At 37.5% G+C, this 19,462-nt stretch overlaps 1 protein-coding gene across 1 annotated transcript; it reads left to right on the forward strand.

Annotated features, from left to right (window-relative positions):
* The first annotated feature begins 2,629 nt into the window (after positions 1-2,629).
* ACADM (acyl-CoA dehydrogenase medium chain) lies at positions 2,630-17,777 on the forward strand. The gene is made up of 12 exons (XM_071437010.1): positions 2,630-2,936; positions 6,175-6,274; positions 7,113-7,210; positions 7,332-7,401; positions 9,334-9,434; positions 9,522-9,602; positions 10,436-10,566; positions 11,656-11,764; positions 12,616-12,756; positions 12,835-12,930; positions 13,673-13,921; positions 17,482-17,777. The coding sequence occupies exons 1-12, from the start codon at positions 2,913-2,915 to the stop codon at positions 17,551-17,553; spliced, it is 1,272 nt and encodes a 423-aa protein (XP_071293111.1). The 5' UTR covers positions 2,630-2,912; the 3' UTR covers positions 17,554-17,777.
* Positions 17,778-19,462: the final 1,685 nt, after the last annotated feature.

Below are 19,462 nucleotides of genomic sequence, written 5' to 3' on the forward strand. Positions count from 1 at the left end.
CCTGCTTCAGAGAAACAGGCAAAAAAATCTAACTATATCTTGAGGAAATTTTTATTTATTCTCACTCCTTTTGTAACTAAGTTTGAACCTCAAAGTTCTACTAGTTCAGGCTTTGACAATAACCTTGCCATCCTTCATACCCCTCTAATCCCAAGCACTTAGTAGAAATAGACCATCTGGGTTTTGAATTTTCTCCTCCGGATTGGTCTTGGGAAAACTATGTTGACAACATATTGCCAAAAGAATTCTTATTGGTTTACCCAAGAAGATGTGAAGAGAGGTAGCAAAAAAAAAAAACCAATTTGAAGTAGAGAAGGAAGGTAAGCAAAGGTATAGCTTTATCAGTGAAAGCTGCATAGTGAGCAGCTGATTTTAGAACCTTAACCTTATCATTTAGTGGAAATGTCCTGGAATACCTTTGTCTTGGCTATATGCACTCTTTCCTTCCTTTTTCTGGAACAATTTCTTTTCTTTAACGTCTACAACCCTGCAGGAGATCACAGATGGTTAGCAGCTTTTTACTACAGAAGCTTGCTTCCAGGAAGTACAGACATCTGTCTTCAGAAGCAAGTAGCAAATTTCACATGCAAAGATGCTTCTAGTGTAAGGCAAACCAGGACAACATCAAATGTTATTGTGTATTCCTGACTCAATTTCTTCAATTTGACAGTTTCAGACAACAGCCTTCTCAGTCTCTGTCTACATGAGCAGTTCAGATCAGATGAGGAGTGTAGTTTTGAATGAAGGGACATTCAAAAATACCAGCACTCAAAGTCTGCATTTTTCCAAATTGTCCCTACTTATGGTGTCTTACTTGATTCACAGAGAGATCTCAAAGCACATGGACTGATTTTTGGATGAAATTTACTCAAAGACATGGTCTAGGAGTGCACCCAAAGTGTTCCAACCCCTTACTAGGGAACATTCAGTCAAGCTGGAATTAAAAACACTCCAAAATGTTCTTGAGGTCTTGAATACAACATTTCACTGCATAAACCAAAAAGCAGTGTTTTGCATTACTTCATGATGACAACATTCCCTCAGTGTACTGATGTATTCAATCTCCCTGCCTTAGGGATGTCCTCAACCCCATTCAAAGCTGTCTCTTCACCTCAAAAAAGACCTTATTCACTACTGAAGGGCTATGGATCCTAAAGCATCTCAAAAATCTCTGAATCTCAAAAGCATCTAATGTTGCATTTCTGATCACTGTAGGATTTGAAGCACTTCCTGCAGCTAGCAACTATGTTTAGTACATAGCATTCTTACAGGTGTTTAATCATGATCAGTCAGGTGAAGTCGCTTGTTACATATAACAGGATGTATTACATACAACACCAGCTTTTTATACATACTCTGAACCCATCTATGCATCTTTAGATTTTGATGTGTGCCATCTTAGTATATGCACAGTATAATCCATGCCAGAAATCAAAAATTAAAACTTAAAAGCTTTCAAATGAGATTAGCTTATTTCCTTATATATGATTACAACATAGTGTTGCGATGAGAAATAAACTAAAGAATACAAAGATATTGTGTACACACAAACTACACAAATAGTTAAATAATATATAGGTGGAAAATGGACTGCTCAGTAATGAAATTCCCTCACTATATTCAGAACCATGATCTATGGAAGAGAACCCTACATAAAATGGAACACAAAATGCAGACTTTGAGTGCTGGTATTTTAAAGCCCCACTGCAGCTTAACATTCCAAAGGTATGGTGTACTTGAAACAGGAACATACAGAATCTTCAAAAATACTTAAACAACACAAAGTTTTAAGTTATGCTTATGTCTTTTACTCCATTGCCCTTAAAGTACAGGGGAAAAAAAATCTCCTGATATTAGAGTGAAAAAGCAGCAGCCTATACACTGAATCAAAGCTGTCCACTTGCCTCCCTTAGGTAATCACCTGAAATCACAACAGTATGAAGTCTATAAAGCATTACAATCATCTCCTTTCAGACAACTGATAAATATGTCTGTAAATAACTTTTATATGGCTAGTTTTCTATCAAACTGTTTCTTTTGTATTAACCACAAAATCAATACTGTCAACTGTCAGAAACAAAACAAGCAACTAAGAGCCAAATATAAAAAGGCAATAATGACACAAAAATATTTGTTGCATACTATTTTGTATTATTATGCAAAATAAAATGTTATTAAAAATCCAGCTTCCAGAAAAATACTTTATTTTGTTAATTTTGTTGAAATTTCACACCAAATAAGGACGTCACAGAGAAATCAATGGCTGCCATTTTTCTTGGTATCCTTTTTTTAATAAACCCCTAAATAACACTGCTGTGAAACAGTGAAACAGTACTATTCAAGAGCATATATTTTATTCACCACAGGTAATTTCCAAAAGCATTGCTTTTCCTTTAAAATACAACTGGAATTAAGAGCATTTAGAAGCACATTTTATGTAACTATCAACACAGTTGATAGTTAAAACTCCCGTGCGCCAGGCCCAGTCACTCTCTAGTTCCTGGCACACCTCCGAAATATGAGTTTATGATTCCCTGAGGCACAAATTACAGTAAAACTGCTTACGCGGGCTTTTCTGCTAACAGGTGAATGATGTAGGTGATTGGAACCAGCCTAGGACACTCAGCAAACAGGCAGCGAAGCAGTCCAACCCGGGGCACGAACATAACCCGCGCTCGGGCCAACGGACGGGGCGGCCCGGTCACGGGGCAGGCGCTCCTCCCACGAGCGAGAGGCGGAATAGGAACTCTCCAGAGACTCTCCTCGCAGGAGCAGAGCAAGCCGAGGGGGGGCGGTCGAGTCCAGGGCTACCCCAGCGCCTCGGCCCAACGGGCGGGCCCGCGTGGCACCGCCCCGGCCGCCCGAGCACCGCCCCGCCGAAGCTGCTGCGGCTGCCGGACTCTCCCGCCGAGATGGCTGCGCTGAGGGCGACGCGGGTGAGCGGCCAGGGCGGGTGAACGCTCGGGGGACACAAGACCCAGGGAGAGGCACGGGACGGGACGGACCAGACCAGACCGGACCGGAGCGAACCGAGGCGCTGCCGGTGCTAGCGGCCCGGGGAGCCCGGGCGGCGGGGAAGGGCGGCGGGATCGCAGAGGGCGAAGGGCGGAAGAGGCAGGGCTAGCCCGCGTTCCACCCGCCTTGACTGTCCGGACAGCTGCAGGCATAGGGGCTACCCCGGTGGGGAGAGCTGGCGAGCTGGCGGGGCTGGAATCCATCCGCTGTGCTGCTTTTCCTGCCTCGTAGTATTAGCCGAGTTTATGGCCGTAATCCTCACGGTTCGAATGGGTACTGCCATTTGATGTTCTTCAGTGGTGATACTGCACAGCCCTGGGGTTCCTCATGTGGCAAAGGCCGCGTCGTGCTAAGTGTGTTTGGCACCTCTCCATTTAACGGTGAAGACGGCTTCAAAACACCGGGATTAGAGTTCAGGGTATTTTATCCAATGCATTTCCTTTAGCATACGTAGCTGTGCTACGTATGTTAATTTTAAAAAACATGTGTGAAATATAATAGTTGGTTTTCTAAAGTACAAACTTCCTACTGTATTGAACCACCAATAACCTCACAGCTTCAAACTAGAAAATTAAAACTATTCAAAACTCATTTAGCATTGCACATGCCTTTTTCTCGATTCCCCATTTCCAGAGGCATTCATGAGTCTGGATGACTTGAAAGGCCCTTCACAGCCTCCTAGTAGCAGTGTTAGTTTGCCCCAAATTGATGCAGCTTGGCTGCAGGTCCTAAGTGTTGCTGTGAGAGTGAGGGAAGTCAGTGAGGGAAGAAGTCTCCATCTGAAGTTGGTATATTGTGGCTCAAAAGTAATGTTTTAGGCAAAGGAAGCCCATAAGGAGGAAATTATTATTTCAAGTTCAGCCTCTTGACATGTTACCCCTGCAACAAACTGCTCTTGATAATTCTTTTCCTTTCTGCCCTGAGATACATGAGGCAGAATCAAGGTTAGCGACCCTTAGCTTATTGTTGTCCCACCGTTTTCTGTGATGTGCATCTTTTCAAACAGGTTCTATAGTTCTTTTGTCACCAAGGTAATAAAGAGATTGCATCACTTCTGTGAGTAGCCTTGTCATACCCTTTTCCCGGCAGCACATTGTTCCAGTGTTAGTCTCGCTACTCTGATGATCGTATTTGTAATTGTGACAGAATTTATACAGTAGTGCAAGGAAATGCAGTAGGAGTTGTATCTGAACATCACTAGCAGTAGTTTGTCACTGAATCCAACTGTTCCTCAGAGTTAAGCAATGGGAAAGTTGACAAGCAGGCAGATGGTTATCCAAATTTTTACATGTAGCAAACCCTCATCCTTTGTCATCTGATCAGTCATGCAACTTCCAGGTATGAGTCCCATCTGTCCATATTTCTTTGTGGGGGTATTGTTGAGTTTTTCCAGAGTAATCTTCAGTGTTACCTTGCATACTATACCACAATAGACATAATTTCACCGGTTTAAATTTTACAGCTTCTTTCATATAGGGTATCACTTTCAGCATTAGTTTGAATCCACTTTTCCAAGTGTAGACAAAACCTTTCGGTGGCAAAACTATGCATTAGTCTATCAAGAGCTGCTCCTTAAAAAAAGAAAAGAAAAAAAATTTCAATCATCTAACATTTTTTCAACCTCATCTTGTCTTTTTTCCAGATAAAATAAGGCATAAATAATTCTGAAGAATCAAGGTCTATCTAGATTTTTGTGGTATTGTTTTGGCTTTTAATATGAGAGGTAGCAGTAACAGAAAACTTAGCAAGATACTCTTTTGCAATGTCTATTGTTTCTAAAAACTTGAAATTAATAATATATTGCCTACAGCAAAATGCAATCCTGAATTATTAATAAATTGACATTACCAGCACAGTATGCAAATATGTCATAGCCTCTCCCTCTTCCCTGCCTAGAAGTGTTCCTTCTGCATTTCTTCACCTTTGAACTTTATAGATGTTTTCAGTATCCTCTGGAAATACTTTTTTCACTGTGTTGATACCTATTATTGGCAGTATTCATCATGCTTCTTGTGCTGTGTTATAACCGTCTATCATATAGCATTATTATTAAGAGCACGGTTTATCTACTATAACTTTTATGAAGGTACTTGTTGCCTCCCCAGCTGTGTAACCTTCTGCAATGTCCTTGTCTTCTAGAGTTCCCAGTAAAATTTCTGTGATATTTTTTGCATTACTATCAGAAATTATTTTTTTTAAGCTAGGAAGTAAGTGACTGCTCTGATCACAATTAAAAAAAAAGAAGTCTACATTTTCACAGAAGAAAATCAAGAAGAAGCCTTTCCTTAGTGTTCAGGCAAATCTGGTTTTGCAATATTGATTTGGGTCATCCCAAAAAATTATCCAATTTCATATTTTTTACTAGTTTTCAAACATTTCAGAGATTCATAGCTCTTGAAGAGAGTAAACCATCCTCTTAAAACAAATTCAGACATGTTTTTGCACAGTATTAAGACATTATGAAAATACCTGTAGCAACAATATTTGGGGCTCTAAACTTGAAAAAGCAGAGAAAGTATTTACAATGAAAAAGAATGAAAGTATGGTTGTGGTAAGTATTAGGAGGAAAAATAAACTTCAGATAGTCAGCTGTCTCTCCTGTTGGAGGACAATAATAATCACCAAGTGTCAGTGGCAGCAGCTTATTAAAAGAAAGCAGAGATTAGTGTAGGATATTATCAAAATATTCTGATATATTGGCTAATAGGTAGGTTGTTTTTAAAATCTTGCTAAATCTGAATGTAGGTAAGCATTGAGTAAGAGGATATTCACTAGAGGGCCAGAAAATGAAGTTTGAGTGTGTGTATAAATGAAAGAAATATGTATTGTTGTGTCTCTGTGAACATAAATTTTAATTATACTTAATATTTTTTAAATACTCAATTGCACAATACTTAAAAGTCCATGCAGCAGTTCACTCATCCTTCGTCCTGTTAAAGCCTGAGATTCTTGGTAGAGGTGCCAGTTCATGTAAGTGCTGCTTGCCACAGGAGGAAAACACAATGTAGCCAGTAATTCTTTTATCACTGTAGTAATTGTTTTTACTTGATGTGACACAGTTTCTAGAGAGGGAGTCCAAAGTTGGGCTGCAGATAGGTTAGTAGCTTTAGGAGGCTTGAGCTGTAAAGATCTTACACCTTATGTTCTTTTCCTCTCTAGCAAATGCTTCAAACCATCACAGGGCATGGATGGAGGTCCTATTCTAGTAAACCTGCTCAAAACTTACATGTAGGCAAACCTGGAGCTGGCTTTAGCTTTGGTAAGTAGTACCGTTTTTGAAAGAAATGTAACAATAATGGGAAAATTGCAGAGTTAAAAAGAAATCATATCCTGTATTGTAGTTCACCATGATTTTAAAATGAAGGTGTTTGTTCTAAATATATTTCTAGAAAAAAAATAGTTTGAAAAACAAAGTAATTTTATCCTTAACTGAGGCAAGGAAGATATGTTTGTAGTGTTCTTAAGATTTTCTTCTTTTTTTAACTCATGTCTATGATAAGTTTTTTTTTTTATTGCGGAGTGTTTTAGCTTTGAATACTTACCTCATATTGCTGTTTTCAATGTTACACTACCTAAATGTAGTCATAGTTGAACTTGGTTATCAAGAAATGTAAAAAAAGAAATTTATCTTCTTCTTGGCATATTATATATAATATATATATATATATATATATACACACAAGCAAATTTAGAGGATCAGAGCTAGATGTTTGAAATTAAAGAGTCAGGATCTTTGGGCAACCTCTGTATTTTTATGCTTTTAATTAGCACAGCATTCTTCTTATTTCTTTTGGTAATACATTTTATGTTACACAGTCCTCTCTGCTTCGTTTTCAATATTTTGTGGATAATTTCATCAGAAATAAGTAAGTGCATGTGAGGGTTGATCAGAGAACAATAGAAGTTTTCTCCCAGGAGGAAGAGGAACCTGAACATTTTTGCTTCCTGGAGAGCCCCAAATAGTGGTAGCTTGGGTTATCCTGGAAGGATGTTCTTTTTTATGTTAGTCTTAGATGTTCTTTTTTATCATAGTCTTGACAATTGGCAAAATAAAAGACAGCAGAGGATTTATGATCTTTTTCTCTTTTTTAAAATAGAACTTACTGATGAACAGAAAGAGTTTCAAGCTACTGCTCGTAAATTTGCTGTGGAGGAAATTATTCCTGTTGCTGCACAATATGACAAAACTGGAGAGGTAAATTCTACCATAGTGTAAGGTAAAAATTGGGGGAAAACAGACTTTTATCTTAACCTGCATAAAATTTAAAGTTTTGGTTGTGATGAATCAGAAGGTGATTTTACCATGTCTGTTTCAGTATCCTGTTCCACTTATAAAGCGAGCTTGGGAGCTTGGTCTTATGAATTCACACATACCAGAAAGCTGTGGTAAGTAAACATTCTTTTTAATCTGTAAAATGAAACAATGAAAAGACATTAGATGAGATTCCTGTGTGTAATTATGGATTCTGTACTGTCGCATTATTGGTTGCATACCTGAATAATCTAAATTTAATCAGTAGGCAAGTTGACACTTACAAGAGTGGTACTAGGTGTGGGTGTAATCAGGAGACAAATTAGGCAGATTATGGTTTAGTAATTTATGACCAGATTTTTCTACCGTGATTACAGCTGCTTAATGTTCCCCTGGTGCAATGTCAGCTGATTAGGCAGAGAAATTAGAAGGTCATGTTTTGTTCTAGTCTCTGTCACAGGCTGGACCAATTTAAGAGTTTATTCCAGAAGGACAGTTTTCAGTTTAGATTAAGTGCAGTACAGCAGAGTCCTGACTCATAAGCTGTATGAGTGATACTGACAAACATGATATGCTAGAGAAGGGTTTTAGTGAAAGGAACTCATGCCTCATAAAATCATTGAAGTTCTCTGAAGTAGCTAATAAATGTGTGAGCAGGGGATAGAGAATGCCTGAACTTCCAAAATAAGTTTTAAAGATCATCAGGTTTCATACTGGCAAAATTAGCAGCACAGCCTTGCTAGGTCTTGTGCTATTTGGGATGTCTATAAATAAACGGAGAAGGGCATAAATGCAAAGGTGATAGAGTTTGCTGATAATACTTAGTTATTCGGCATAGAAAAGATGATCTGGTTCAGACAGCTGCGGGAAAAGGTCACAGAAGAGAATGAGAGTTAAAATGGCAATGTGATTCCAAAAAGAAAAGGTGATGCACATGTGAAGGGAAAGAATCAATCTGAACTTCACAGAGGAAAGGTATGCTGTGCACTAGATACTGCCTCTCAGAAAAGACATCTTTGGATCCTGTGAACATGAGCATAATGCTCAGAAGTGGTCAAAACTGTAAAATCTAAGGTCAAGAGGGACTCTTAAGGGAATGAATTAAAAAGAAGAAGGCATAATTACGCTGCCTCCTGAATGCAAATTGCACTTGCTTCTTTAATTCATTATATAGTCAGATCCTTCCATCTCAAGAGAGTATTAGGGAAATGGAGAAGGTTTCTAACAGGGTAACAATGAATATAGAAGTTTTATCTTCTATGGGAGATGTAAACTCTATAGGAGAAATTACTAAAATGTTAGTGTCATGGGAGAGTGTGAAAAGGGATTGATGGTATACTGTCCCTTTCAATATAACTAGAAGGCATCAAATTATGTCAGCAGATGCTAGATTCAAAACAAGTAAAAGGAAATGGTTCTGCATGCAGTGTGGAGTTAATTTGCTACTTATTGCCCCTGTAGGATATAGGTGCTAAAATTTGACATAGATTCAAAAAGACACTGGATAAATTCATATAACAGATGTCTGTCAGGGGTTGGCATAACAAAGATACCAAAGAGAATTATTTCTTTGACCGAGGAAGTCACCTGAAAGTTCATGAAAATATTTTTGAGGTAGTTGTTATTGTACTTGTAGTGTTGGCCAGTTTCCCATAGTGTTGGCTTCTGTCAGAAACAGATTACTGTGTTGGTTGTCTACTAATATGGACACTTTTTTGTTCCCAAAAGCTTTTGGCTCGGGGCCCGTTCTCTGCTTCCTAGGAACTCTTAATTCTTGAATGTACAGTAGTAAAAAAATGTGAGTGGTACATTCTTGCCACTTTGTGCAAGTTGTCCCACATTAATCAAACGATAACTCTGGACACATGACATGTAATTTTCAAATCGCCCGTTACTCTTCTGATGAAGATTTATTTAAAAGGCTTGTGTGAGAATGCCTAACCAAACACAGTACACAATCAAATGTATATGGAATAATACACTTCCATAAGTATGTTGTGTAAATCATTAGTATGAATACATTATAATTTAAATCCCCTTGAGTAACTTAAATACTTCGACCATAGGTGGCCTTGGCCTTGGCAGTTTTGAAGCGTGCCTTATTACAGAAGAGTTAGCTTACGGATGTACAGGGGTTCAAACCGCCATTGAAGCAAACTCCCTAGGGGTAAGTTCTGTCTTTTCTTACATCCCTTAAACTATAATCTCTGCCGTTGAAAGAGCCAGATTAACGGTCTAAATATTTTTTTTTCAGCAAATGCCAGTTATCATTGCGGGAAATGAGCATCAGCAGAAAAAATACTTAGGAAGAATGACAGAAGAACCAATGATGTGTGTAAGTATAACTGCTATACTGCAGAATGCTATACATGCAGAATGTTTCTAAACCACATTAATTGTATTACTCCTTTTTTTTAAATTCCTTTTTTTGCGATTTTTTTTCCCCTGAACACTTATATGTACTCACAACTTAACCCTCTTTGATTTATATGTAAACAGTGACATTTACTGAAAGGTAGCAAACACCTAATGAGATACATCCAGTAAGTAAACAGAAGATATTAAATGATCCTCATCCTAAGTCACTTACCAAAAATAATAGGGGTTTTTTCCCTTTCAAGAAGGGTTGTAGATGTTTAAGAAAAATACAAGGTTTATGTAAGGAGACCCTCAACTTGGATGGGAATGACACTTGATTTGTGATCTCAAATATTACATTAATAGTACTTGTTACGTAGAAAGAAGTAAAGATTCGTGTGCAATGTATATCAATTTACAACTAAATCTCCTACATTGAACGACTCAGTGCTCCTATTTTCAGACTTTAAAGATCCTCAGCTTTCCCATCAGAATTTTTGAATCCTGGAAGTAGTAACTTAAGGATTACAGAATGTTTCTGTTTGTTTAAAAGCCAATTTTATGTATTAATATGGATTTATAAAGAAAATTTACCCTTACTCAGCCAGCTGTTTGCAGGGGGGAGGGGGCCATGTGTAGGGTTGTTTTGGGGTTTTATTGGGGAGTTTTGTTTATTTGGTGTTTGGATATTACCATGCAGTTCACTTAAACCTTCGACAGTTAGTTTGATGCACATAATCTGCATGAATTTGTAGTTGACTAAAGATAGAACTTTTATTCTGCAAGAATTTGCATCTTAATTTTTTTTAGGCTTACTGTGTAACAGAGCCTGGAGCAGGCTCTGATGTGGCTGGTATAAAAACAAAGGCTGAGAAGAAAGGAGATGAATATGTTATTAACGGTCAGAAGATGTGGATCACAAATGGGGGGAAAGCAAACTGGTATGTTAACTGGTGTCATAGTTCTATGCCGTGTCTTTACCCCACCCCTCCAACCTCAGTTAAATTCTTTAAAGACCAATCCTTTAAAAACCTATCCTTCAGACACAAATCTGAATGTTCTCTGTGTTTCAGCAGACTACATTTTAATCTCTGCCCAGTTTGTGAGGATAGCTATCAGGATAGCATGTACAAATGCAGTCTTGAGTGCTATGCAAAGCCTAAAAAAAAAAAATGAGTGATGACATTATGACTCCACACTCAATAATAGCTTCTTGAATCTTTCGGCTATCAAAATTAAATGTGATTTGAAATGTGATTCTAGAAACACCTCTGACTGCTAGTGAAGCTAGCAATGCTGTTAGATTGTAGTGTTACTTTTTATTCTCTGAAAAGCAGACATTTTCCATCTGTCAAAGATTGCAGATATGGCTTGTGTTGTCTGGAGCGTGCTTTTACAATGTAAACCTCTTAAATCATGTCTTACATCACACTGATTCACAACACAGAAATTTCCCTGAATTCAAGTGGAAGAAACTTTATATACCAAAAATGGAATTTTCTAGTTATTTTCTTGTTGCAGGCAGACCCACCAAAGACAATCTATCAGATTTCTTTTGACCTTACTGAATACCATAGAAGTGATTTACAGCTGTTTAATTTTTAAGAGAAATACTTATTTACAACTTACACTTAGAAAAATAAAATCAAGATCTTTGAAGTCAGATTATAACTTTTACATCCAGAAATTATGTTCTAAGCATTAATTTTTATGTACATGCTATGAATAGGTTTCTTTTGTACTATATGGGAAGCTGTTGATATCATAAAGACTTACAATACATGGAAAAGGTAGGGAATATTTATTTGCATGTTGATCTGAGTAACTTTATGAAATATTGAATCTTAAAACTTCTACTTTCTTGCTCCCTCTTATTTTATTTTCAGGATGGGCGAGAAAGAAAGGCTGTTAACTCACAGACAAAATTTATTATATGGTAGAAATGCACATAAAAGTGTTTAAAGTGCTAGATAAATATATCTTGTTAATTGTGAAGATAAACTGCATCCATCTACTTTGTTTTACACTAGGTATTTTTTGCTAGCACGTACAAATCCAGATCCAAAAGCTCCTGCAAGCAAAGCCTTTACTGGATTCATTGTGGAAGCAGATAGCCCAGGGATACAAATTGGAAGAAAGGTGAAGACTGTATTTCTTGTTTGACAAGCCAGGAACTGTTGTTCAGTTCTAAACCAACAATAAAACAAATGTACCACTAAAGAAAAGAGACTGTTACACAACTGAACAGTCTCATATGCTTATGTACTTATGTATGCTTATGTGCTTATGTATGCTTATCTTTTAAATTTCAAAACATAGTGGAACTATGCATGAAACATAATTTTAAAGCTATTAATTCAGAAAAGGAATTATTCAGAATGGTCTAAAGTAAGATGACTACTTTGAACGTCTGCAAAGAGTCTTTGAGAATGACTATATTGGCAGGTGCCAATAAATGAGAAGTAGTATGCCTTGAAAAAATAAGAAGCAAGCTGGACAATTTTGTCCGCAAATACATACCTAGTGAGTTTTAATTTTAGCTAGTGCTGGTCAAAGAAGAGGCCTTAGAGATATTGATGCTACTTCTCTCTTTACAAAAATTACTGTTTTTAATAGTAGGTAAAACTGAATGGTGGAACATTAGTCAAGAAATCTGAAAACTTGAAAAGCTCATTTATTTATTCACTTGTAGTATACCTGTACTTCCTGCATATTAGATTCTTTCCTTTTTCCACTTGCATCTAAAAGATAGTTGAACTAGAAGAACAGAACTAATTTCATATTAAGGAGAAAGTAAGCTGCCCAGCTTAGACAAGTTAAGGGCATGCTGGTCTGCAAATACAAAACTAGTATTTGTCTTGCACGTGGTAATTTTTAGATTAGGTGTTTTGGGGAAGAAAAACTATGCTTTGAGTCAACAAAAAAATGAAAACATAATGTACCTTTGAATAATCCAAATTAGTAGCACATCTGTAAATTTCCCACTTCAGGAAATGAATATGGGTCAACGCTGCTCAGATACCAGAGGCATTGTCTTTGAAGATGTGAGAGTCCCAAAAGAAAATGTATTGATAGCTGAAGGAGCTGGCTTTAAAATCGCAATGGGAGCTTTTGATAAGACCAGACCACCCGTAAGTATCAGAAAAAAAATAGGTTATAAAATATAGCAGGCATTTCTGATTTTTTATTCTGCCCTGTATTAAATTTAGGTAGCAGCTGGTGCTGTTGGATTAGCAAAAAGAGCCCTCGATGAAGCTACTAGATATGCTTTGGAGAGAAAAACCTTTGGGAAACCAATTGTTGAAGTAAGTGTGGGGGCAGACAATGCATAAAAGTTTTCACACTAGAGGTACTACTACTGATTTTTCAAGGTTATTCCTTAATATTTATATATTTATATAAATATATATTTATATTTATATTTATATTTATATTTATATTTCCTTAGTTTTTATATTATACCTCAGCCATTTTGTGGTTTCCAAGTATATAGGTTGCACTATAAGTAAACTTAGCTATGTGGTAACTTCAAGAGTTTTTGGTAATTTATCAATGACAGTAGGAAAAGCAGAAAGAAAACTCTGCCCCAAAGCTCAGAACTTACATACCAACTGGGCATACTTAAGTTCTTCAGCACTAATAAAGAGGGATTTTCAGGAAAGAAGAAAACATCTGAGGTATGTGAAACAAGATATATAGTATTAGAATACATTAGAATACCAATAGAATACATTGCCCATCATGCTGCTTACCAGTTCTGAAAAAATATGAATAAACAACAAGATAAATACCAATAAATAGGAAAGAACAACTTCAACTGTTGTTTCATCAGTATTTAATCCCTATGACTAAATGGATTTGGATATCGAAAACTTAAGAGTATAATTCAACATACCTATACGAAAGCGTGATGCATGTTCTGTATAACTTCTCTTGTACAACTTACTGAGTTTTTTGAGAAAAATCACTGCGTTAAGAAGATTTTATCTTTCCTGCATGTCATAGAATTTTAAGCAGGCAATATTAACCTAGTTTATTTCATCATAGCACCAAGCAGTGTCTTTCTTGCTTGCTGAAATGGCAATGAAAGTTGAACTCGCTAGGATGGCTTACCAGAGAGCTGCCTGGGAAGTTGATGCCGGTCGCAGGAATACCTACTATGCTTCCATTGCAAAGGCATTTGCTGGTGACATTGCAAACCAAGTAGCTACAGATGCAGTACAGATTTTTGGAGGAAATGGATTTAATACTGAATATCCTGTAGAAAAACTAATGAGAGATGCTAAAATCTACCAGGTAAGTAAAAGAGATAGTGATAAAGCATAGATTTTATACAGAATAAAGTAATGGCTACTTACTTCAAATCATGATGTGCACATATTAAAAAAATAATTTGAGAATTAAAGCAGTAATCCTTCAATTTAAAGAAACAATGATTCAAATCAGGAAATTACTTCATACTAAAGTCATTGTACTTGATGAAAACTGAAACCGCTTAAGAGAAATAAATTATATTGTGTGGGTTTTGGGTTTTTTCCTCCCCAATGTGGTAACTCGTTGCAATTCTTGGACTGTCAATTTTGAAGTCTTTGAACTCTTAGGGAGAAAACCTTGACCAAAATACCAATGCTTGCTTTGGGATTCTGTAAGTAGAAGTGGTTTACATATCATACCATTCTTGAAAATCTCCAGAGATGCAAAACTTTTGACCATCTGTCTGTATCCCGGACTGATGTCTTTTTATAGTTCAGCTGTCTTCTTAGCCTGAACACTAAAGCAGTTTCTTACCCCAACGACTTACGAGGGAAGAGGTGTTTTTTGTTTGGTTAGGGTTTTTGTTTACTTTTCCATTAAACTTTCTGTTTGAAACTTTGGTATTATAAGCTGTGTAGAATGCTGGGGCTGATGTATCAACAGTATTGGGTATCATGGTGTTGTAGTTTAAACCCAGTTGGCAACACAGTTGCCACACAAGGAAGCTGCACACTCCCTTCTCCTTCCTCCCTGCTCCTGAGGGATGGTGGAGAGAATTTGAAAAAAAAAAGGGTAAATCTCATGCATTGAGAGTAATTGAAATAAATTTAATAATAGTAAGTTTAATAATTGAAATAAAGTAACTTATAATAATAAAAGAGAGAGGCAGATAGGAATAGAACCCAGGAAGAACAAGTGATGCACAATAAAGTTGTTCACCACCTGGTGACCAATGCCCACCCTATCCACCCACAGCAATCAGCACCCTCCTGGTCAACTCCCCCTAAGTTTATGTACTGGGTGTGACTCTCTTTGAGATGAAATGCCCCTTTGGCCATTCCAGGTCAGCACTCCTGGCCATGCTCCCTTCCAGCTTTTTGTGCACCTCCTCACTGGCAGATCACAGGAAACTGAAAGTCCTGGATTTGCAGTAAGCACTACAGAGCAAGAACTGAAACATGAACGTGTTACCAACACTATTCTCACAAAACACAGCACTGGACATAGCTACTAGAAAAGCTATTAACCCTATCCTAGCTGGTACCATGACATGTAAAATGATTACGTTGCATGTGTTGTATCAACAGAAGTGTGACACAAACTAGAGTGATTATCCACTTTTTTAACAAGACCCTTTTGTACTCATATTTAGCCCATAGTTCGCTGTAATCCCCAGGTTTTTACTGCAGTGTTACTGTCAAGAAATTATTCCATGTCATGTTGTAACTAGTATATTGGCATATACTATGCTGCAGTTCTTAATTCAGCAAGACTATTTTAATTTCATTCAGCAAAACCAGTAATCTTCATTGACATCTAACACTGACACTAATTGTGTCTAGATAAAACATACCAAAGTAGATGGTTTCAAGAAATGCACATAGACCATGACCTCTAATGATTGTTAGCTATAACAGCTGTCAGTCCAAGATTCTAGGCAGTTAATATTTGTCTTACAGCTGACTTCAAAATGCAAACTAATATTGCCACTAGCCAAGAATTTATTTTTCTCAGTTTAAGGAAAGACAACTGCTATGTTGGTATCTAAAGGTCCCTATAACTAACTTCACTTCTGTGAGTGAGGAAATGAATGACTAATTGAAATTTACGATTGGGATTTTTTTCCTGTCAAATTGCATGCTTTTTTAGAGAATGATGGTGCAAGGGTTGAAACTCAGATTGATTGAGACCGATTTGACAAAATTCCATTATTACATAGTTTTTTCATTACAGTGATCCAAATGCATGGCTAAGTAGGTTTGTTTTTGTAATTAATCAGATTTTGTATTAAATTTTTGATGACTGTCAGTTCCATTTCATCCCCAAAAGAATTCAGGAAAGGGTTTTTTCTTGCAATGATTTTGTCCATGTGTCTTGATTATATCTTACACTTCACTGTGCTTTGCTGTGTTACCGCTCAATTCCAGATGGTATACACTTTTGGCCATACATTGCATGCAGAAAATCTTGATTTTTCAAATTATCTTTCATATGTTTGATCTTCTTTGGTACCACACAATCCTTTTATTGTGTTTACTGATAACATTTTTACATGTCCTTACTTTGCCCTAGTTTTGTCCAGCTAGAAATCTTGGCTACTTTCGTAGAAACTCTTAGGTTTGGAAACTCTTAAATTTGTAAAACTTCCTTTCTTTAATTGTCAGAGAGTCTTGAAACTATTTCCATCAGCTTACAAACCAAAACCTTTCCTGTAATTACTTAATGAGATTGTGAGCTGTGATATCTTTGATTGATTTCCACGGCTATGTTCATCAGCAAGTGCAAATTCAGTGCAATAGGAGCAGTTTGGTAGACGCAGGAACAGCTGCTGAGACTCTGACAGCTACACTCTGAGCAGTTTGAGCAGGCTGAGTTTTGTCCCTTGGAATGTATGTCCCTGACAGGCATCCAGCTGTTAGGGTCCAGGTGTAGGCTTGTACCATTATGGCTTTTCTAGGGATTGGTGAATGTTTAGTATAGAGAGAAAGCAGAGCTTCTCTTTCAGTTGGTTTCAGAAGGCACCTAGTACTCACAAAACACAGTCTGCTCTGTGGACTGGATCAACACAGGGTAAGCAGCAGCAGAGAATTCACCTTGGGAATCAACAGAGCACTGAACCAGAACACTAATGTGAACACAGGTGATAGGATTCTTATTTTTAAAATGCTCTTTAAGGTTCCTGGAAAGATAATTCCTAGAAATGAATTTGCATGATTTCCAGCATTTTGCCAAACCAAGTTTTGGCAGAACTGGGAGCTGAAACATTAAAACATTACATTGCAGTATGCCTGTGGAGCATATGTCCTCCTTTGGCATTAGAACTTCATAGGTGCTTTTTTGTCTATTTTTGACTTTGCTGCCAGCAAACAAACAGAAGAGAGGGATGATGCAGGCTGTTTCTAGAAGAAAATGCAAGAATAAAGAAAACCACAAACAAAACTGTGGGAGAGAGTACTAGTTAACAAGAAGCAATGGAAATAAATGGATCAAAGACAACAGACCTTGAAAGGCTAGTTAAAGAAAATACTTAAGGACAAGTCATCTCTTCCCTTCTACCCATGATTTCAGATCCTACTTTGAAAAATCTAAATAATGTATTTTCTTCCTTAAATAAGAGGAATGTTGTCACCTATTTTCATGAGAGCCCTACTGGCTTTAGATAGGAGCACCTGAGAGAACAAGACTTTCTCAGTATCTTGTATGATTTACATTTAATTTAGCCCACTGTAATTACTCCGGCACACTGGAATTTCCTCTGTTTTCTTCTGTCTTCCTGCACATCCTAATCTACACTGGATTAGTGCCCTGCAGGTTTACAAATGTATACCTGTTAAAACCTTTTTAAAAATCACCAGTAACATTATTGCAATTCTTCTTTTCAGATTTATGAGGGAACTGCTCAGATTCAAAGGATGATCATAGCTCGTGAACATGTTGGCAAATTTAAGGCTTAAAGAAATGTATAAAGCGTGTCTGGTGCTGCTGTAGTGTTCTGTGTTCTTATGGAAGAAGATTTTAGTGTGTTTCTTAATAGAATTAAAAAGAGATAAAATTCCTTCATGATATTTTTATTCCATTCATTATTAAGCACTGATTTTGTTCTCAGTATAAAATAAGATAATCAGAGTATAATTTTTGACAGTCAATGCTGCATTTCAATAAAATATTTTTAAGAGAAGTGTGGTTTGTTTGTATTAATTTTGCTTGTCATATCACTTTCATTGGACAACTAACCCAAAATACTATTTCTGAAGTACATTGATAGCTGTATTTCAGTTTCTCTATGCTCTTGCTCCAAGCAGCTGAACAGCCATTCCATTTGAGCAGCAGGAAAGCCTGCATTTGTCTGCATGTGTCTGTGCTGGGGATTTATGTACTAGTCAGATTCTGGCCTTTACACTCTGAAGCATGTACATATTAAATGAGGATGAATCACTTCAAGTGAGAACGTGTAGCTTTCCCTTAACGATGACTTACAATATGTTTTTTATTTAAAATCCAGTATATTTAAACACAGAATCAGAGAGTATGCAGAGTTGGGAGGGACCCACAAGGACCTTCAAGTCCAACTCCTGGACCTGCACAAAAATCCCACTCTGTGCCCAAGAGCATGGTCCAAATGCTGCTTGAGTTCTCACAGCCTTGGAGCTGTGACCACTGCCCTGGTGAGCCTGTTCAGTGCCTGACCATCCTCTGGGGGAGAAAACCTTCCCGTAATACCAAACCTAAAGCTCCTGACTCAGCTCCAACCATTCCTTCAGGTTCTGTTACTGAGCACCAGAGAGATGAGATCAGTGTCTGTCCCTCTTCCCCTCACAAGGAAGTTGTAGACTGTGATTAGTCTCCCCTCCGACTCTTCCTCAGGTTGAACAGACCAAGTGACCTCTGCTGCTCCTCATACAGCTTCCCCACAAGGCCCTTCATCATCTTCACTGCCCTCCTTAGGATGCTAATAGCTTAATGTCTTTCTTATATATATAAACCTATTATTCCTTTCCATCAATGCATATACTTAACTATGCTTGCAGCAAGAACAGCCAAGAAGAAGGAATTAGGAGATTTATTTTTTTTTAACTTGGATAGACCTTTCTTGGCAATGCTGGCAGAATAGACATTCCCTGGAGTTCTTGGACAAATTACTGGATACGTGAGGCTATACTGCATCCAGTTCTAGGCTCCCCTGTGTAAGAAAGATGGGGACTTAAAGGAGGGAGTCTAGCACATGGCCACAAAAATATTAAGGACCTGAAGTATCTGTCATGTGAGAAGAGGCTAACTGTTTAGCCTGGACAAGAGAAAGCTTGGGTAGTTTTATCTATGTGCATTAATTCTTGATAGGATGTAATGAAGAGGAGGGAGCCAGCCTCATAGTACCCATTAACAAGATAAGAAGCAATGGGGACAAATTAAAATACATGACATTCCACTGGAACACAACTTATTTTTTTACTGTGCAGGATGTCATATGCTGGCAGAGGTGGTGGAGTGTCCATTTGACACTCAAAACTCAACAGGCAGTGGTCTCGAATAACCTGCTCTAGCTAAAGCCTACTTGGTGTAGGTGGGTTGTGCTCCATGATTTCAAAAGGTATCTTCAAACCTCAATTAATCTATTAAGTAATTTCCAATTTCACTCCAAAATGTCCTTGCCTGTGTCTGGTATCTTTCATGTCTCATCTGAATTTACTGGATGGTACTAATACTATCATCAGGTATAAGCTCTGCAATCCTTATTTCTTGGGTAAGCTAGCTGGAAAATCAGTTCTTTAAAGAAAACATTTAGTCTCTGTACTGACTTTCCTCCAGGAAGAGTCATAATGCAACATCTTTGGTAAGTATTTGACATATGTAAGACCTTATTTT

Source organism: Agelaius tricolor, unplaced genomic scaffold, assembly GCF_023055355.1.
Source record: "Agelaius tricolor isolate 1412-34295 unplaced genomic scaffold, bAgeTri1.0.p SCAF_11, whole genome shotgun sequence".
NCBI classification, from domain to species: domain Eukaryota; kingdom Metazoa; phylum Chordata; class Aves; order Passeriformes; family Icteridae; genus Agelaius; species Agelaius tricolor.

Bases quoted from the DNA above. Each gene is read 5' to 3' on its own strand.
- ACADM (XM_071437010.1), top strand. From the start codon at position 2,913: ATGGCTGCGCTGAGGGCGACGCGG. The intron at 2,937-6,174 runs GTGAGCGGCCAG...TTTCCTCTCTAG, and splicing joins CTGCGCTGAGGGCGACGCGG to CAAATGCTTCAAACCATCAC. The intron at 12,931-13,672 runs GTAAGTGTGGGG...ATTTCATCATAG, and splicing joins TTGGGAAACCAATTGTTGAA to CACCAAGCAGTGTCTTTCTT.